This window comes from Pezoporus flaviventris, unplaced genomic scaffold, assembly GCF_033815535.1.
Source record: "Pezoporus flaviventris isolate CSIRO_AGI_PZ_B2104156 unplaced genomic scaffold, CSIRO_AGI_Pfla_v1 ptg000001l, whole genome shotgun sequence".
NCBI classification, from domain to species: Eukaryota; Metazoa; Chordata; class Aves; order Psittaciformes; family Psittacidae; genus Pezoporus; species Pezoporus flaviventris.
In genome coordinates, this window is record NW_026892549.1 from 40,720,838 (window position 1) to 40,742,967 (window position 22,130).

The 22,130-nt window shown below is 39.6% G+C and overlaps 1 protein-coding gene across 1 annotated transcript in view; it reads right to left on the bottom strand.

The window, feature by feature from the left end:
• The window catches only part of OLA1 (Obg like ATPase 1), a 136,676-nt gene that overhangs the window by 100,131 nt on the left and 14,415 nt on the right, over positions 1–22,130 (bottom strand). Inside the window, exon 2 of the mRNA XM_061453953.1 lies at positions 1,355–1,455. Coding sequence (XP_061309937.1) covers positions 1,355–1,455 — 101 coding nt within the window. The remainder of the gene's footprint in view (positions 1–1,354; positions 1,456–22,130) is intronic.

A 22,130-nucleotide genomic window follows, 5' to 3' on the forward strand; every position in this document is an offset into this window, starting at 1 on the left:
GGGCACAGAAAGCAAACCACAACAATTAATCAATTACAAGTAATCTTCCATGCATATAAAAAGGTGCAGTTCTACCTTAGCAAACATTTTTCATCCTTGTTAAATATCAGTGGGAAAAAATGCAAGTGGTATCAAGGGAAAAAAGAACATTTCCACTTAAACCAAGTGGCTGATTATTTTGCTAGTTAGTATTTATTTAACCAAAAGAGAGCGATTCTTGAGTTCTTGTTAAGAGAAAGTTCTTAACTCCTGAATCTTCTACTGTAAGTATTCTGGTGTTTTGTGGTGGGTTTTTTTAGATCCACAGAACTTCTCAGGCCTAGGGGGAAGAAAAAAAAAAAAACCTGACAGTTGCCCTGCATGCAGCCACCATGTTCAAAAGTCAGTCACAGCCTTCTTGGAAAATTACATCATAACATAACTGCAAATGCTCTTTTTCCCTATTGGCATGTTACATATACAATCTTACTGCTAATTATTTCCTTTCTGGTGTGCAACTTACCTACACCCCAAAAAATAAAATAAATGGTAATGAAAAGGAAGCAGCACTCATGGCACTCAGACATGCTCAAAGGCTTTTCCTCTAACTTCTTAAAATATTTCAAATTTGAGACTGCTGACAACTTCTTTCAGTAAATATGATACACAAACTAACACCAACAGTTCACACAAGCATTCTCCAGGTAATTCATCATCATCTTTAAATGCCTTAAGTATGGGCTCTTTGAGGAGCTGTAACAACTGCAGATGAGAAGTGTGACAGAGAGATTCATCTTGCATCATCTCTCCTAAACTGTAACAACTTTTTATACAACTTTTTCCATTACTCTGATGAAGGTTCAAGAATGTAAGTCCTCTTCACTGCTAATGACACTTACAGCATCATTTACCCTTTCCTGTACACAGGACCCTCTCCAAAAAAAAAAACCCTACAACATAAATGGAATCTGTATATACGGCTATGTGTGCATCTGTATCCGCATAAAAACTTCTGTTACACATACACTACAGAGTAAGTAAAGAAATGCAAAAGATGCAGGATTTTATAAAAATCAGCAATTGCCAAGACTTTTCTTCCTTTTAATTCTATACCACTACCTAGTCCAGACTTACACATACCAGCCTCATGCTACCTGTTTTATATCTCTCCACCTATACGCAGTTCAAGCCTATCGCACAGCAAACAGACTTACACTGTATCCCCGATCGCGTACACACGCAGACACCTGTCTTCACCCAGGCACTGTGCCAGGTCTCTCTACCTGGAGCAGGCACAAGCTTGGGGAGAGCGGGAAGCCCCGGCCTGCTCCTCCGCCCGCAGCCACCCCCAAGCCCAGCGCTCCCCATCACCTACCCGACGTTAGGCAGCCCGACGATCCCGATCTTCAGGGACGTCCCAAACCTGCCGATAATCGGGTGCGATTTAACCCCGTCGCCTCCCTTTTTCGGGGGCATCTGAAAGCACAGAACGGCAGCACGCTTAGGCCGTACCACAGCCCCGGGTCCCGCCGCGCACTCTCCACCCCGCTCCTCCCGGCACACCCAGGGCCTCCGCCTCGAAAAGGCCGACAAGAAACACCCGCCCGGCGCTGCCAGCCGAAGCCGCGGCTGCTCCCCAGGGCCCGGAAGCGCCTCTTCCCGGCCCGGCGGCTCCCCCTCCGCAGCGCCGCACTCCCCGGCCCGCGGGGCAAGAGCGGGCTCGGCGGGGCTCACCTCAGCTGGCAGAGCTGGGCTGGGCTGCGCGGCCCCCGCCCGGAGTAGGAAGAGGCACGAGCGGCCCCTTCGCACGCGGAACACGCCGGCGGAACAGGCGGGACCGAGCCCGCCCATTGGTCGGGAGCCGCGCGAGGGGAAAGGTCGCCCCAGGAGGGCGGCGCTGGCGAGGAGCGTGCCCCGGTCCGCCGCGCACCCGCAGCGCTGTGCTGGGAGCCGGCGGCCGCCGCTTCGCGCTCCTCGGCACCCGCACCCAAAACGCAGGGTTCCATGCGAGGCCCCGCTGCTGGGCACGGCGGCAGGTCCTGAGGAGAGCACCGGTCCCCTGTGAGGAGAACGCCGGGCGCCCCGAGCTTCTTTCGTAGAAGCAGCAGTTGGCCTCCCGTTCTCCACCCCCCTTCCCAGAAATCAGCGAGGCGCAGAGCCGTGCCTTTGGGAGGAAGGGCTACGTGGTAAAAGTGGTGGAAGAAAGGTGGTGGGGCAAGGAACCACCAGGCTGGGGGTGCGGAGTATAACATTGTTTGAGGAATCCATGCAGAAGAGAAGCATCTGGCCAGGGTTCTTCACCCTTTCATGCCCTAGGAGTAGGAGAAGGCCTTCATTGGCTGCATTCTCCTCAGACTGGGGGTAACAAAACTCGGTCAGGTTTACTTTTCTAACATTTTGGTTTTGTTCTGTAGCCCTTTCTCTGCGGGATGGTTCCCTCACAGTTCCCTATCAGGCACACAGTGTGGAAATACGCCACAAAAAGGCTACGCAGACTTACTCTGCAGCTCTGGTGCGTGGCACAAGGAGCCATTAGGGTTTTTTCTGCATAACAGCTTGTAAGAGTCACTAGGAACCCGCTGTCAGGACTCAGAGCTGCTTTACAAAACTTAGCATTTGCATCATTTCTACACAGAAAGCTGGAACGTAAGGAAAAGTCATTTAATTTCCCAGACCCAGTGGCTCAGAGCTGGCAGCAAGAGCAGAACCCCTGGGAGAGTTGCTGCAAATGAGGAGTCCAATCTCCACTTCCAGAAGAGGAGCACTAAACCCTGCTGTGGCTGTTCTGTCCAGCAGTATCCATCAAAATGGGCAGGAGGAAGTAAAGGGATCTGCAAGAGCTTACAGTTATCTGCACATAGGGGTTCCATTTAACCTGTAAATAGGAATTTAGTGTAATGAGCAATCATTATTATAAACTGCACTTTTGCTGCTTCAGCATTGGCTCTACAAAGTCAATTTTGCTGTTCCTTAGAAGAGCAAGGCAGGAATGCAAAGCTTGTTTATTCAGTCCCCAGATGGAAAGCTAGATTTGACCCTCAGGTCAGTTCTGGGAAGAAGTGATTGGTTTCAGAAGACAGTATTTCTAGGAGGCGTTAGGCAGCAGCATGTACACTTGGGGCTGTGCTCATAGTTCTCAGAATAAACGGGTTTTTCCATTTGCTGTTTCAAACAAACAAGTATATAATTTAGTCTGTAAGCAGAATGAAGGTAGTTTTGTCCCTGCCCATGGCAGGGGAAGTTGGAAGTAGATGATACTAAGATCCTTTCCAACCCTAACTATTCTATTCTATAATTCTAACCACTATAAGAGCCATTAAGATCACCAATTCCCATGCGTAGCATTATTTTGATTATATAATTTGTACAAAAAAAGATACTTTAAATTAATATGAGTCAGTAATGATTACATCTCGCCTACATTTCATGCCTTGGTCAGTTTTCTCTTTTGTCATAGGTCTGTGCTAATGTTACCTTCAGAAAATATCAAGAATGTAAATACCTTAATTGCATGGGCAGTATCCTTTTGTGAGTCTTTTTAAAATATCTTAACTGACAAAGAATTCCTTTTCCACCTAACTTCATCTAAGTTCTGTAGAAAGAATTTGCAAAAGATAAATAAGACTTCATCAAGAAAACAACGATTCTCTCAACCTAAATTGGCCCTGTCAAAATACACGATGCTGTTTTTTAGGATGTCCTTCTCTATAGGCTTTTTTAGTGAACATGAACTTCAAAAGCTTTCTGAGATTATTATGGCTTGCAAGGAGACTGAACAAGAACCTGTACCCTTGTGGAAATAATAACACAAATGAAAGGGAAACATCGAGGCACAAAGAGTAACGCTGTTCACTGCCAAGTAGAGACAAGGGCTCACATTTCCTGGTCTTCTGTTTCCTGCCCCAGCAATCCTGCACCAGAGTGGGAAGCTCTGGAAAGGTGAAATACCCAGCACCCTGAGAAGTGCCCTGAGCATCTGTGTGCTCTTTGGATTAAAAGGAGCGCTGGTGGTTAGGCACATTACTAGATTCTTGTTCATGCTTATCTAGAGACTTCTAAAGATGGTGTGTGGTCAAGAGGAGCCCATTGTTATAAGTAAATCCCAATGTGTTTACAATTCATGTGGCAATTGCATAAACAGTAATCATCCTCTTAAAAGGATGATCAGGGAATAAAATAGAGAATTCAAGAAGAAAACATGAAACATTTAGGATCTGTGAAAACAAACAGTTGTGGAATGTTACAGATGTCAGACCAGGACTCTTCAAAAAATTAAAGACCTTTTTCCAACTCAGGCTTCGCTTCTCTGAACCATTAAAGACAGGCACCATCAAGTGTTTGCCTGCTAGGAAAATTGAAGGAGAGAAGGCAGTAAAAACTGTTCTTATAGCATGTCCTATTTTAAGTCCATAAGATAAAATTCTCAAAACTTGAAAAACACCAGAGCAAAGGAGTCAAGGTGAGAGTATCATCAGATTATATATCATCTCTGACACAATAAAAGGAATATAATGTTGAGCATTTAAAAAAAAACAACAAAACAACACACTTTTTTTTCTAAGAAAGGACACTTTTACTAATTTGGAATTGCGTATAAAAAATATTGTTTCAAATTAATGTTTTTTTCTATGACATGAGTTTTTTTTACAACAATTTGGTTGAGGAAAAGAATACAGTATCTGCTCAGAGCTCTTCTATTGGTATAGTGATAGTGACAGCAAGGACAGCCAGTTCTTGTTGGTAACATGCCTGTATGGTCTTTCTACCACCTTAAAAGCTAATGTTAGACATTTAAAAGGGAAAAAAGTAGTATCAGCCAACTAATTCAGATTAAAATGTAATTATTTAGTGGTTGGATAAAGCTAATGGATTACCACACTGGACAGTCAAAATACTGACAATAACCAAAAGTATTTACAAATAGCTGCAGAGTAGCCCTTGAATCCTTCACATCCCTAGATCACAAGCTTCAGTAACCAAAATTAGTTTCCTTTTCAGGAATGGAAGAAACGTATCTTAGTTTTCCATCCTTCTAAAGTTCAAGACAGCCCACTTTTATCCATACTCGTCTTGAAATAGGCTTACGTGAGACCATTTCGCAGCAACAATAAGGGGTGGATTTGCCTAGCTCTGTTAAAAAGACCAGACTTCCTGAAAGGCTACATTTGGAAAGCTTTTCCATTTACTACATTGATCTCTGTATTTAATTTACTGTTAGCATGACCACTTCACTAAATACAGATATAGGACTTTAAAGCATTTGATTCCTTCAGCTGGAAGTCATTCCTTGACAATGTAAGACTTCATCTTACATGCTTTTGATTTCAAGTTGCTTTTAGAGTCATGGTTTGCCTTACTTGGTTGAATGTTCCTATCCAAGTCTGTCATAATGGCAAAACCCTAATTTTAAACCGGCATATCTAGTTTAAATCATTATAATCTTAACTGTATTACATTCAAAATGTGCTTTATAAGTTTAATGGAAAAAAAACATCTAGAGAGCAACCATCTCAATGTCAACTCTCCAGCACAGAAATAGCACACAAATACAGCTTATTGTACAGCTGGAACACGTGCAGAAGTCAAACAGCCTGGAGCAATTCCACCTGATTAAAAACAATGTTTAAGGGAGAGTAATAAAACAAACACTTTGTGGTTTGTGCCACCAACATACTCTTTGCTTTTTGCTGCCCAGAACATGTATTTACTGCAAAGTCACTGTTAACTGCAAAAATAAGTGGGTTTGTAGAACTCAAAGAATAAAGACAGAGGCCCTGATCCTTGCTGTGACCAGGCAATGTTCGGTGCAACCCAGGGGGTGAGAAGAACACAGCTGCTTTTACACACCACCACTCCTGAATTGCCTGGGTCTGTGCCACTTGGAGAGAACTGGATGCCTCCCAGTAATACAGTCTTGCTAAAACGAAACACTGTTCAAGGACACGGTCCAAACTAAATGCTGTTCATTGAATTGTGCGGAGTTTAAAGGTACTCATCACCCAGCTGAACTGTGCTTTAATACAATATTCTTAAACATTATGTTTGGTAGGGTTCAGTAGGGTTTGTTCTTTTAACTGTGGATTCATCCAGTTTTGTAAATAATCTAACCTTGTACTGTTCTTTATACACTTAAATTTATACTATGTGGTTCATATTCACTCAATTTCACATTTTTTAATTGTTTTAACTATCCTTGTTAAAGGAATGGTTTCCCTTCCCCCCTAAAAAAAAATGCTTAACACTATACATTTAAGAAGGAGGAAAAATAATATCAACCAACTGAGCTTAAAATATAGTTAGTTAGTGGTAAAGAACGGTGACAGGTTGTTAATGATGTTTGTACTGCTCCAAAGTCAGAATTGCTGTGGAGGTATAAAGCAACTCTCACCCCTTTCTGCAATATCACAGGCTGTGGCAGTCTAGAAGCACATAATGCAGAACAATCTGATCTGCCACATATTGATAATATTTCTAGATCATGAATCTGGAAATTCTAGCCCAGTTTCATAACTTTAACATGGACAACGTCACTAACACTCAGTATAATGCGTACTGAGATTATCATAGCAAGAATAGTGAAAGACAGATTAACCCACTGAAAAGGAGCAAAAGCCTAGGAGAGAGAGGTACTATAGTAGGAGAAATTACCTAGGAATTAGTGAAATTTCAGTTCAAAAATGATAGGTCTACTTTGAACTTTTCAGTAGCCTAGCAAATGACAGTGTAAAAGAAAGTACCAATCTAAAATAAAAATAGGTATATGATTACTACTAATAAAAACAGAAAATTGTCTTAAATGGGGACTGATTATGGAGTGGGCAACACGAGGCTTTTTCTAAGCTTCACAGATGCAAGGACCATCCTAGCATGACCACTGGTTGTTGTTGGTTTGGGCTTTTTTCTCCAAATGAAACCCTAAGGACCATTAGAAGAGAAGAAATGGCAGTGGTCTAAGAAAAATCATAGATTTAATTTTATTTAGTACTGGGGATGGTAGCACTGAAGGGTGAATTAATCAAGATGCTTGACAGTTGAACGAGTATGAGAAAGGAACATGAGTGTCAAATAGTTCTTGTACCTTGAAGGGTATTATTAAACATGGAAGGAGATGGTCTAATGTACAAGTAGGGAGACTTCTGTCCCTGAATTCAGGCTATAATTCTCATAATTCTCTACTTGGAAAAAGCTCGGCAGCTCAGCAAAGCTTCACTCAACACCAATATTTTCCCCATAATTTACTTACAAGGTTGTTCCTAACTTTCTGCTCCAAATTGTGCAGTACTCTCTGTGCAATACTCCCTGTAATCAAGTGTTAAGGGGCCGATGCAACTGAATACAGAGCTGTGTTTAGCTATCATCTACCCATTTTATCCCATGCCCTGTTTTCCCAAAATAAGGATTAAATTCATGTCAGTAATAGGAAGAGTTCACTGTCCCACCCTACTAGTGCTGGGATGGAGCATGCACTCAGGAGGACAGAACTAGCACACCAAGAGTGCTCAGTGATCAGCCAATAGACTGAGAATACCACTGCAGAGGGGTTCTGGAAGGACTATGCAATCCTATTACCAAACACCAGGAAATGACTCACCAAGTGGTAAAGCTTACTACCATTGTGTTGTGTAATAAAACACAATCATAGAAATCCCATTGCCTCATAATCCTAAATTTTGTGGGTGCAACCAAAGTATGACTTAACAGTGTGGATGCTTGAATACACATTTCACCAATACGGATTTCAGGACCCAAATTCCACACAGGGATTTTCAAACACTATGGGTTGCCAATATGTAGTTCCTGTGCCCCGAGGAAACACAAGAGCATGGCCTACCACAAATAATTACTCTTCTGCAAATCTAATCCACATCTACACATACATTTTATACACCAGTCTCCCTTTTAAACCAAAATTTGGCTTACAGAGTATTTTAATTCTTCTCAATAGCTTTACTTAGATCACCATGCCCTTACTACAAAGTAAAAGAAAGGTTAGTGTATTTGCAGTCAGCGCAATGTGAACACTGAAGACTACTGCTGAGAAGCCGTGACAAGGCACCAAAATAACATAAGTGACCTGCTACGAAAGGAAGAAAACACATGGGCCACTCTTCTGTCAGATGCAGAACCTTTAACAGTTTAATTTGTTACATGAGTGAACTGATTGTATCTCTGCAACACTGAAATTTTGCCTGTCACAAGGAATTCTCATAGGGAAGAGTGATCTTTATCAGGAAAGGTACTCACTTGCTCTGCTTTCTCACTCAGCGAGATCTTCCATTTGACATGCCAGCTACAATTTACAGGACTCCTGACAACATCACCTGAGAAATTACACATTTGTGTTGGTCTTTTGTAGAAATCAGGTTCTTAAAGTGTGATCCCTTGTTTCTAACCACAGGCTATCTGACCGGGATTGAATACAGTTGTCAGCTGGTGGGGCAGAAATTTTTAATGTCAAGAATCTCTGAAAGCTCCATAGCCTGGAGTCATGGGTGTCTAATACGAGTAGGTAGCTTAAGTAATTTGGGAAGAAAAGTTTATTTCCTGCCTGTACAGAGCTGACTGCCAACATATAACATATATTTATTCTTTTTTTCAGTTCAAGGTGGGGAACAGTGTGCCCTTGCACATTATGTGAACTTAAAGTAGAATGTATTACTAAGGATTTGAAGCACCTAGCTCTCTTACATTGCTTGAAAAAAAAAAAATCAGACTTGTACCTGAAGGTGTACAAGATCCTTTTAAGCCATTTATCGATCACTAGATATCAGAAAATACCTTTGCTTACTTTCCTGAATATCTCATCTATAAAGCATTGTTTTAAAATAAATATGCAACTAAACTGCTAACTAATATTTCTGTGGTTCTCTTTTAAGATTTATGTTGTGATTGTTTATCACACTTCCCATAACAACATCTTTTGTGAATTCCGTTCATTTTCCTGAAGGTCTCATGATCCAATCTCCAACCTATTTAAAAGAAAACGCTTTGTGTGCCATTTTGTACTCGTGGTCGTTTGGAGTTCTATTTCAGCTTCGTTAATATTGATGCAACTTGTCTCTCCACTCATTCTCAGCAGATATTTTGAAATTAATCTTCAGCATTTGCTGTGATTTGTTTCTGTTTTGTGCTTCAGCCCCAGGTCCAGCTCTTCTCTAGTTAATTTTGTTTGCTTTCTTTTTAACCGCTTGCTATGACTGTTCTACTACTTGTGCCACTGTGGTGTGTCAGCCCTTTATGGGATCCCTGTTTCGTCTCTGCTTTTCACTGTGATTTTCCGTCATTACGGGCCTCTTGAATAAAAATGTAGCCCTTGTTTCTGACAAAGTCCATGTTCCTTTTCTTTCTGTGTGATTTTCCATCATTACAGTTCTTAAATTTCTTGAATAATGATATATACTATGAACAAATGGATGGAGCAGTAATGGCTTCATCAGTGTTTTCTAAAATATATCTGCAGCTTTTAAAGCATACAGTGCTACAGCAGAGCCTGTGCCATGTTTGTAAAAGCATGATTTTGAAAGTGTATTTTGTAGCCTATTGATGACTGTGCCACTCTGCATTAATAATTTGCCTTCTTTCTAATGTTACCTACTTCTCAGGATAGTGGTTTCAAAATGATACCTAAGTTGAAGTATTAGCACTGCACATCTTTGAATAAAATAAGGAAAACATAATCACTTTGTGATGTTTACAGCAATACCACTATTTTACGGAAATAACAAGATGCTTATTAGGCCTTTTACACCCAGGATATATTCATAGGTTTCAGAACCCTTACTAAAATAAGTCAAGGTTCTAATTTGAAGCAGCAAATCATAATAAACAAGTAATCAAAATAAATGCTTTAAAAATCTATCTGCAAAAAAGTGATAAATGAAAAGTCGTAACTAATTAGTACTGAACTACATTTACCTTATGATGGAAACCAAAGGTGTGAAAATATTTAGAATTAAATTCTCAATGAACAATGTTAATTTGCTGATTTGAACAATGGAAGTCTTTAATATGTCAAAAATTAGGGTAAAAATAGGGATCAAAATATGATAAAATGTTTCCTACCTTATCTGATAGTAGTGACACAGTAACTTAGTCCACAGAGTCCTTCAGCGATTGTAAAGGGAGAAAGAAGTTAATTACAAAACACTAACCAAGTATGTCAACAACATCAGCTTTACTTTTTATTATTATTTCTTTTTTTTCCCCACCCATCTTCTGTTAAATGTTAGTTACTATTTCATTTTGGATGAAAAGCTCAAATGCCTCAAGGATCTGGAGTGACTGCAGAAGTGAACCACTGTTTCCAAAAACATTTGTAATGATACTTACAATTAGCTACAGTCTTTCCCACCAATATAAAGGGGTCTTTTGCTTTTAATTAAGAGGGAAAAAACCTGGTCCTTATGTGCCCTGTTCTCTTTCATTCAAATTACAAGTTTCCAAATTCCTTGAAGCTCTCCTTGAGGGGAGTCTCCTGGGCTGGAGACACTGTCCTCTTCCCACCAGGGCAGCTGGTGGCCTGGATCAGGCAAGCCACCTGCAGAACCCCAGCCAGGCACTCAGCAGGAGGAGCAGCCCTGCAGTATGCGAGCAAGAAGAGCAAAGCAGGTTTGGTAATGGCAGCCAGGATCAGCCAAAAGTCCAGTAACTGCCAGGAAAGTTCATAGTGACAAAGCAGGTCTGCGGTCAAGCCAGGCAGCCAAGTAAAAACAGGTTGGAGATTGGATCACAAGACCTTTGCAAAAGGTCACAGAACTAGGAGCAGGCACACCTACCAGCTCACACCTGAGGGTACATGAGCACAGACAACAAGCCCTCAGCAAGATGCTCTTTCACAGCTCTACTGGAAGCATCCCAACCCCAGGTCACACACTGCACTGCACGGCACGAGAGCTGCCCTGAGCACAGGCAGGAGGAAGAGGTTGCAGTGCCTTTATGCTTCACTTGGGCTTCACCCAAGCAGCTTTCAGTAACTGATGCTCCTTACTTTGGTGCCTTGACTTCGCCTGAAACATAGAGCTGAGAATGTTTATATATCCCTCTCAGTTTATCTTCCAAAGAATCAGTGACTGTTTAATAGTGTTTGTATTAATGATTTCTTCTTACTACTTTCCCTTACAATGCGAGCTTGGTGCCTCAGTGATAATAATTTAGCTGCACTGCTGGTTCAGTGAAAAGCCTTGGGAAGATCGCTAATTTATGATATATATCTGCCAAGTGATGATCCCACTCCAGTTGTCTTCCCTCGCAGTGTTTTGTAGGTTGGAATGTGTAGGTAGGTGGCCAAGTTTGAATAGCTGTGTTATGTTAGTTCAGTAACAGTGAAGAGTTATTATTTTGGGCTAATGCTAAAGCATAACTACTGCATGGCCTCATACACATCTGAAATTTTTACAGCTTCCAAAAAAGAAATATACACAGTCACTTACAGGGCTGTGTCCAATCATTCTAATGAGAAGATAGAGATTGTTTTGGAACACAAAGTGGGAGAAGACATAATAGAATCAGTCACAGTTTTAGGAGCGCCTTTGCTTCAATACCCAATTTATGTCAGTTTGTACCCAATTTTCTTAAGTGGATGGTTGAGAACAATATTACTGTTTTTTATCTTCCAGGTAAGTGTATTTATCTTTCCATTTTAGCTGAGACAAGTTACGAAGTCGCTTCTCAAATGCAAGTTTCAGTCCATCATTGAATAATAACTTGAATGATTATCCCTCTTTTCTTAACCCTTGGATTAGAAACATAATTGAACAGTCTGAATCTGCAAGTTTCAGTCCTAATCGTTCTTTGTTTTGTCAGAGAAGTACTGACAAAACTAGTATTTGACCACTGTCCCTAGCAATCTCAATACATATTTCAGCCATAAAGTTATAAAAGGTTTCAAATGTATCTAAGATGTTTAACTCTGGGATGCTGGGGAGGGACTCTTCATTAGGGACTGTAGTGACAGGACAAGGGGTAACGGGTTAAATCTTAAACAGGGGAAGTTTAGATTGGATATAAGGAGGAAGTTCTTTACTGTAAGGGTCGTGAGACACTGGAATGGGTTGCCCAAGGAAGTTGTGAATGCTCCATCCCTGGTGGTGTTCAAGGCCAGGTTGGACAGAGCCTTGGGTGACATGGTTTAGTGTGAGGTGTCCCTGCCCATGGCAGGGGAGTTGGAACTAGATGATCTTAAGGTCCTTTCCAACCCTAACGATTCTATGATTCTATGCTTCTAACTCAGAAGCCTGAGGGATGAAACTACATGATTAAGTTCTTGATCATGTTACACAAATAGCCAAACAAAGCCATGCCTTGTTTTCAGAGTAAAATGATAATTAAAATACATAGAAGAGAAAAAGGCTCGCAGTATAAGAAACGACAGTTAAAAATCAAGAAAATAAGTGATTCAGAATTCTGCCTTAGTAGCCACTATACTTCAGAATAAACACAGAGGCTCACACATTCGTTGCTTATTTCACTGGCTAAAACTGGAAATCCAGATGACTTCACAACCGAATCTTAAATAAAGTTAACCATTTTCACAGCAATTGTCCATGATACTTTTCATGTTGGCTAGCGCTTTCTGCACGATCCCAGCAGACACACAGGCTACTTTTAAAGACATTCAACAACCCAGCAAGATTTCAAGTCCTTGGAAACCCACCCCAGTGCAAATCTCAATACACTTACCAACTCACAGCACTTTCTTGTAGGAAACTGGCAATGATATTCTGCCTACATCTTCTGCATATTTCTGAGCTGTTAGCACATGGCAACACAGAAGGTCTCCTATGAGCTCAATTTCAGCCTCATGTGTCATATATTAAAGGGGATGAGCAACAGCAACATTTGCAAATTCATCTATCTGCAAGGCAGAGTAAGAACTCCTCATGGCTGAAGCCAAAAATGATCTCAAGTTTCTCCTGTTATTTCTTCAGTCATTTCTGGGGGTCTTTTGCTAAGCACTTGCTGTATCAGTGGAGTTAGATGATACTGAAATACTATTTGCCTCAGAATTCTTTTGAGCTTAAGATTCCCACATCTCTGGAGAGATGTACTGTCAAGCACAAAATGCCTAAGAACAGCATTCAGTCGGGAAAGAGATGATGGTCACTAGTGCCAGTATTCATCTCACTACTGTGATAACACAAGAAGCTAGATGACTTCCTCAGCATTGAGCCTGAAGTTGTCTGCTGTCAGATCATCAGCTGTGCTAGCCCCAAAGTTATCTATAACAGCCGGATTCAGCAAAGCACAAAAAAAACCCAACACATTGTTTGCATAGATGATACACAAATCCCAGCCACCTACCCACTCAGCACCTAGAAATACAAATGACAGCACAGGCCTAATACAGTCTCCACTTCTCAAAGCTGGGAGAGGGATAAGGCAACTAAACACCCGAACTGGCCTTTTATACCCTTGTTTCGCTTAGCACTTGCTTGAATTCCTTCTGCCCAGCTGAGAAGCATCAAGCTGTTTTAGAAACACCCAAGCAAGGGCTTTTGGGAAACAGCCAAAGCTCAAGGACTCTCTGGCACCCTCAATGCATAGGAAAGAAAATCTAGAAATCTTCTGTAGTGTTTCAGGAAACTACAAGATGAGTTAAAGCCATTAACTGCACAATCACAGGTGGTGTTCTGTGGATTAACTTAGTTTCTCAGCCATTTTTCAGAGACCTCTTTAGAAATAATCCAAAGGTCCAGCGGTCCATAAATCACAATCACTACCTGGGAGATGCTATGTCTAAGAGGGTGAACAAATGTAATCATTACATGTACAAAATAAGTATTTTCTGGTTTGTTTGTTTGTTTGTTGGGTTTTTTTTTCTTTCTCAAGAGGTCAATTTCATATCAATATTATCTAGTACTCAACAAAGTATTATATGCTATGCACTGAGATTGTTTATAAAATAGTTTCAAAAGCAGTTTTACTTCTTCTATTTTCCCTATTCAAAGTCAAATAAATGTGTTTCAATGTTTGACCATCACAGAACTCAAAAATCCCTTTGACTTGAAAATACTAAGAACATGCAGCATTTTGGAGGGAGAAAAGGTAAACCAATGACTTAATTTTTGATTTTTGCATCACTAAGGAGAGCTGATAAATTCTCTTCACAAATTTCAGCCTTCAGTAAATTTATAACTATGCCTGGCTGCAGCTACAAGTGGGATGCAGAAGCTGAAGGGTACTGAAGCCACTCCCATGACATTTAAGAGAGGGTGTACATCAAACCAGGAGATTCATAGTAATCCCCTGCTATTAAGACACACTTTTCCTGAAAGTGTGAGTTCCCCTATTAGCTGCTCAGGAGGGGACCCCATTTACCCTACAAGTTTCCTGAAGTGGTCTGAGGCATGCAAAATGTTTAAATTTTGGGAGAACCACAACAGTGCTATCTCCAGAGTACAAAACATGACCTTTTTTTTTTTTTAATTGCTCACAAAACAAGACACGTTCGAAGCGACACGGGTACAAATAGCTTCACTTGAACTTGCCTAGAGCCAGCTCTGTAACTTACACATCATAAGAAGGATTTGGTTCTGAAACCTCATCAGCTAAGTCAACAATCCATCAGGTGAAAAACTGATGGTCCAGTATCTTGGAGCCCAGCCTTCTTCGAAAGAAGACATTATAACAAAGACAAGGCCACCTCAGGTTTTGGTTGGTTTTCTCCTACATGACAAAGAGCCCACTGGTAAAAAGCATTTTGTCAGCAGCTTCAGTACTGCAGCTTTATATTCCTGAAATTCCTGGAGACTACAACAGTTAAGCATTTTCAAAACGCTTAATATCTTAAGGCTCTAAGGTCTCTCTCCCTTTTTCAGTATGTACCTTTCAGCATTACTGACTGGAGAAATATCAGCCTGCTTAATTTTTAAATGTGAAATTGTGATAGATTGTGAGCTGTGGAGGGTATCTGCACCTACAGACTGAGAATTCACCCAGGGAACCCCTGCACCTGGGGAAAAAAACCTTGTGATTTTAAAAGCCCTAAACACTGTTTCTTATGGACATTCAATAAAATGTGTCTGTTCTTAAGAAGACCAATCTTTTGTTTAGCTGAGGTTAAAAATGGTAATCTAAAGTCTTGGAACCCTGAATCACAAAAATTTGTCACAGTCCTGCTTATAAAAATGTTATAGTAAAATCTTCATTCTGTTATCTCTGTGATGGGATGGATGAATGCTAAACACGAAGTTCTGTAACTGATTCTGAATTTAGATTCCAATCATTAGGTAATAACCTGGTTAGGTATCAAGGATTTTATGATAAGGCTTTCATTTATTATTTACATTTTGTTTTCACATCCAGCTTCAACTCTTCTGAAAGAGATTAAATGAAGACTGTTTTTAATTTTTATACCAACAACTGCAAAGTAATTGTTGAGATTTAGTAATACCGATCCACAATTAAACAATTTCCAAATGTGGGCTAGATAAAATTAGTATGACTTGCTGAATAAGCTCTTTTCTTTGCATTTTTAAAAGTCATGGCTATGTTAGTCTGAGGACAGAACCACTTTAGAGTCAATGTTGACTTCAGATAGCAGTGCAGTGCTGAAAGCATATTCCTATAGTAACCACTACCCATCACTAATGGAGAGCCGCATTTGGAAGGCTTTTCTTCAGACTGATAGTTCAAATGTGAATGCAGGTTATGAGTCTTTTCCATTGCACATATCTCTGTGGCTACATATTACCTCCAGCCATTATTAATAATAATAATAATATTGAAATCAATGAGAATTACTGGTACATGGCATTTTCTTACTGTTACATCTGGACAGTTGCAGCATCACACTGGCTCGTTAAATGGAAACTTGTATATTCACAATGTTAATGCATTCACAGCAAATAGATAATAAGTTTGCATTTTGCTTTCGTTATAAGAAAAAACTAATAAAATTGACAAATCAATGTTTTGGATTTTTTTTTGCCCTTGGCTTGTCCAAAAATAGAAATTGAAGTTACAAGTTTTTTGGTTTGGAATTGAAAAGCTATATATGCAGCTGAGTGGCAGGCATATGACACCAAAGTTGGGTAGGCCTTTTCTCCTTTCCATTTAATAAAATAAATACTTGTTTGCAAACATCAGATCTCATCTTAGAGCTAATATATACAGCTAATATATAATTACTATGAGATTAAGTGTGATACTAATCTACTAGCTAGCAATTAGGGTATAAATGAAGTGGGATTTTTAAATTAACCCTTCTATGTAGGCCAGTTCAGTCAGCCCAAGTCCTTTCATTGGCAAGACTCCCCATATAGTAGTATTTTACTTCCTTAGACAGAGTAAAACTTCTTTTGGCAGAGTAAAGCTGCTTTTATGAGTAAAGTTTCAAGGTTTGAGAAGATAGTGAGACTATACAAGAATTTAACTATGGTCAAAGGTTCTGAGGCCCTGTGATTTCAGTGTCAGCATTCTCTTCCAGATGGTTATACTCAACTACTTTTCGTGAATTACCTTAGTATTATTCATATACTACATATACTAAATAATTTGGTTAATATCCCCAAACTGTTCTCTGCTGGGAAGTCAGTGTTAACCAGATCCAGGGTTCTCAGATTCATACACAATGTGGTCATTTGAAGAACAAAGCAATGGTAACCAGAACTCCCTCCACTGCTGAAGGAGCATCCTTTCCAACCACAAAGTTGGAGGAAAAGTTTTGGCGTAAGTAGAGACAACAGTTTAATATATTCCTAAAGAATTGTTTAATTGGCTTTGCATAACTATTTCCCTCCTGCTCAGATATTGGTATGTCCCTATTCCTATTCTCCTAACCATGTGGAACACATACTCTTCTGCCACATGTTAGATTTCATACTTTATGTTATTTAAATACAACGGGACTGTGTGTTATTAATCAAAATCTAAATATTTTGGAGCTGTTTGTTAAACAATTTTCTAGCATCAAAACCTTGCAAAATCACAGTCTGGGACACTCAGCTGCCTTGAAGCTCTCTTCAGAGAACACTTCAAAGAGGGAGTCTTTTGTAGAGGTCACTTAACTGTATTCAACCCTACAAATGCAATGAAACATTTTTTGTATTTTAAAAGCTAGAAAGAAAAAACACTATGCAATTGTTTTAAATTGTTGGACTATTGAAAAAGTCATGTTAAAGTAGTTAAGTTCCATGATGAGACTTGCCTTATAACTTCTGACATGCATAAGCTATAAAGCATGCCTATCATCAATTTCAGAGAGAGTTTCAGATACCTACACTGAATTGAACTGTCACAGTTGATGTAATTATTAATGAAGATTATAGACCATGCTCAGAAGTTCAAATAGTGCCCATTTCAAAAGTCCCCTCAGTAGTTATGAGTCCTAGAGCAAGCTACAATGACTGGTCACACCAGAGAGAGCAGAGTATGAAAGCTCTTTTTGTTTAAAGCTTGTCTTCTCAGTCCTAGTTACAGCAGAGTGGTGTCAGTGCAAGAGATTATTGTTATTAATAAATCCAATGCATCTCATCAGCATCTTTAACATGCACATATGACCAATATGGAGCAGAAAAAAGGAGTATGTAGTAGTTGTCACTTGATTTCAAAACTGTGGTTTGTTGCCTGTATGAAATTATCTCAGAACTGAGTAACCTCACTGCAGCAAATAAGATGTAGCAGACAGTTGTGTGGATGAACATTCTTGACATTACCAATCAAACTGCAGGCATCTGTAGTACCACTTTCACCTTTTTATATCAAGTGATGTGTGATGAAGAGTGTTAGATCAGCCCCGACACAGGTCTGTTGCTAAATCAGAAAGAAAGGCTCCAGCAGACAGCCTAATCCTGGACCTGCTGCATTCTTAAAAGTGGAATTAGTGTTCTTAGAAGTGGAATTAGTATTCTTAAAAGTGGAATTAACATCCTTAAAAGCAGAATCAATGTGTGTATGCTTTTAAATACACCGAAACGTGGGGGAAATTAATGTACTTGCAGAAATATATTCATCTACATATTAGAAATCTGAGCAACATAGGAAAAAATTGCTATCTAATCTGAATTTTAAACAGAGCAAGAGGATTTGTGATGCTGTTTACAACAGTGCTGTTTTCAGGTTCACTGGAATGTTTGATACCTTCACAAACTAAACTGAAGATTCGATCTTGTAGCAGTAAGCTCACTGAAGCCTTATGACCAGATAACCACTTCATTTTACAATGTCATTTTTACTTGTGTGAATCTGGAATATCCTCTCTGGAATTAATTTAAGCTACTCTTGTGAATGTAGATTTATGGAAAAAGAGAACAGAAATGAAAGCACATTGTTTAACAACTCTTTTTACTTTTAAAGGTTTTAAAATATTCTTTTTAGCTACTACAAAGAACACGTGCACACATCTGGATGTACACACTAGCACACCTTCCCTAGGAAAGTAGCAAGCCAGTGTTGGCTACTAGGCATTTTCATCCAAGTAATCAACATAGAAATAATGTACAGTTCATTTTTTTTTTCTCCTCTGAGAAATTTTAGATAACAATGCTTAAGCAATTCATGGAACCTTTTCTTGTTCTATGTTAACAGCATAAAAGAAATAATAAAACAACTTACACTAAAACATGGTTCTAGTTGATTATAAAATTGTAAAAACCTGATTATAAAATAAGCCTTGCAAAAATTAATAGTTTTGTTCCTGTTCCCAGAAACAGGATGGTATTAGCAGAAAAATTACTAAATATAATAATCTGGACATGTTTGCTACTGTCAAGTGTGTGGAAGGCTTGGAAAAGTGATTATTTCTTAGTCATGCAGATTACTTGAACCCAAAATAAAATTGCCAGTGTTTCTGGGGCAGCATCAGTGTTTAAATCACTACAGATTTAAGTCCCTTTCTTTCATTTTCTTCCAATTGTTTTTATAGTAACTTCTGTTTGATTGTGATAAACCACTCTCATCTACAGGATTTACCTTAAGAGTTTAGCAAAATACACACTGTAGAATAAGGAAAAAATACTGGCCTCCTGAAGCATTTGTACCTCCTTTCTTCTTCCTCCTTTGTTTTTGTTGTTGTTGTTGTTATACATATGTCTCTAAGGTCCATCTCTTGGTATTTGGTACACTACCACTATGTTAAAGGAGAATCTACGGTTTGGTCTGATGTAGTTTTTCAGGGGTGGAACACTTTCTGCTGACAGCTATCAAGCACTTTGTCTCCTGGCAAATGATCATTTCCAAATCCCATCCTAACTGATATTTACTCTCTGGAGCTAGGAAAAAAACCCACAACATATTTTATAAAGCTCAAATTGGCCTTATCAAACAAAACATCTGCCAGATTTGTGAGTGGCTTGTGACATCAGCACTGGCCTCCCCAACAGAAGTCACTGCAGTTAATGGAAGCTATTATTTAAGGATTCTGGGAAGATTATTTTTTTTTTTAAACAGCTAAAAAAAAAAAATTAAAAGAAAAATATGTTGTTATGGTAACAGCTATTTGAAAAATACTGTAACAAAAGGCAACTGAATATCAAACGACCAAGCTGCTACTTCGATTATTTGGTTTTCTTTCTAAGCAGTTTATTTACAGAGATCCCCTCCCTCTTCCTTATGCAGCCACAAGTGTGATTGGACATGCTCAGGTAAAACACCATCTGCAAACAGTTTGTGTTTGAGCAATTTCAGTCTCAGAGCTGCAAGATGCCACAGATTTTTACACAACACTAGCACATCCAGTGTTACATGGGCTGAGTCCCTCCCTCACCTTTTGTAGCATTCCCAGCCTGCACTTCTGCACAAAGAGGTGTTCCTCCTGCACTCCTATTGCTTCATGGAATATGAGTCGTCTCTTTGCAGGTACCACAGCTACTCCCTGGAAAAATGCACTATCACATCCCTGTGGTCTGGGAAGCAGCACATCCCAACTGCTGGGAAAACAAGGTTCCAAAAGAGTTTTGGGAGTTAAAGCAGAATACAGCAACACATCTTTCCAAAGCCTGACCCTGGATTTTGCACTTTACAGCTTTTCAGAACATTTTCTCTGAATGAGTACAAGTTTCTACTTGTGCTAACTTCAACATCTTACTTTGAACAGGAGGAGCAGGTAGTCCTCACTCAGATAAAGCTTCTGTTGAAATTAGTGCATAACAACTTGCGTAATGGCTGAAAGGTCTGGCTACTTGATTTTACATCCTGATGTATGTACAGTGGTAATGTGAAAGAGCTGAAGGACACTGACAGCGCTTCCTTTTAGGCCTGTACTTTCATCTGTCACAATTACAAAGAAAGAAACAGCACACAGTTTTGCTGCACTTGTCTCAGGCTGAGCAAACCTAGGAGCTTTGCTAAATTTCCTCCAAACTGCATAACGGAGGATGAAGTTACACTTAGTAAGTACTGCATAAGAACTGTGAACATTCTATTTCTTAATACTGAGGTAACATTTAGATATGTAAACTTGCACCTTGTTTCACTGCTTTCAATCTCTCTGAGGTGTCTAACGGTCTGTATTTAGAGACAGTTTCATTTGAAGGAGAGTAACTGATGGGGTTTATCAAATAGGATTATGAACGGGAAGCAGAGCGATAGAGATGCTGGCTTCTAGGTGCTTTGCTGTAACTGCGAATTTTGTAGCTGTGTTGTTTTCTATATAGGCAAATGTTTGTTAGTGTCAACATTAACAATTAGTCATGTTCATGAGCAATAAAAGCCATGAGAAATAATGGGCAGCAGAAATCCACAATGGCTTGTTTTGCACCGCTTTGCAAAAGAGGAGGCGAGCTATCTGTTCTCTGCAATCCTCCAAATTCAGCACCAATGTGCTACATAGGTCCTACCAGCACTCGTAAGTATACATGGGACCGCTTTTGGAAACTGAATGCAAATGGCGGTATTTTCTAATCCACCCAAAAGCCCTTGAGCATTTCAGACATTCTAGTCAAAATGATTCTTTAATGTGGGACCTACTTACCACATTTGTTTTACATCAGAAAATGCTGTATAGGTTGTTTATGTTTGGAAAAGTCAGTGGAGAGGGATTTCTATAAGTGTTCTGAAAGAAAGCTTGCACCGTTACTGTAACAAGGACAATTACAGACAGACACAGGTAATAGCTGTTTAGAAAATGTTAGGAGCATTATCGTGGATAATAGGCATTCTTTTCTTAGCACTGCCCTCGCCTGAGATTCATTTTCCATTGGTGTTGTCCGCCTAGATTGCTTAAAACAGCTGTAGTCTTCTTATTTACATTAAGGCAACAGAAAGTTGACTGCTGGGTTGTCCCAGATGGAGTTCATCTGTACAAAGGTCTGAAACTGTGAGGGAATACCTAAATGTCAGATATGTCCAGTATCTAGAGCTGCTGCAAATTATCACCTTTTCCAGGTCGGAAAGGCCAAAATAATTTCCAGCTCTATTTTTCTAAAAGCCATTTTCATTTTATCTGTCCTTTACAAATGGTAAATTTAATGAGAACTTCAGGAATAATTCAAACTAAAATTAAGAAAAAACCTTGATATATATGTATTAAATTCAAATGTACTTTAGTAAGCAACAACCTGGCCACTATTGAAATAGTTCTCAAGTACTATTGAAATAATAGGCATGTTCGCAAAGGAAACCTGCTTTCTTTTAAAGTGACTGTATGCATTATTTCAGCTGCTTCTGATAATAGCACATTTAATACTCAGGCCAAGATGCAATCAATCTTTTTTGTTGGAAGAAGGTGTTATATTGTACCCGTATGCTTATATTCACCTAGCAGTTTCAATCTGCTAAGCAGCCTGAAGTTCAGCAGGGCTGCTGCTTGCTTGATCTCCGCTGTGTTCCTCTTGCCTGCTTTGCAGGGGGGAGCAAAGGAGGTGAGAGTGGGAATGACAAAAAGGAAGAGGTCTGTCTCTAAAGAGACACTGAATTAGACTGGAGTGAATAGCTGACGTTCTCTGTAATTATACACACATTGAACTCCTTACAATTGTCTTAAGTTACTTCGAACTGCATTGGTGTGGCCATCCATATTGATTAAAAGCAGCATCTATTTACCTTAACAATAAATGTGGAGATTAGTAAAAGTTCACTTGATCACAATAAGAAGATGGATAATTAAAGGGCGATGCAACCCAGATGGAATGTAAATGCCTGAAGCAGCATATTAGAAAGCTCCGGCTGCTTTTGTACAAAGAGGGTGTACGTGTTTATAGGTTAAGGCTTGCAGA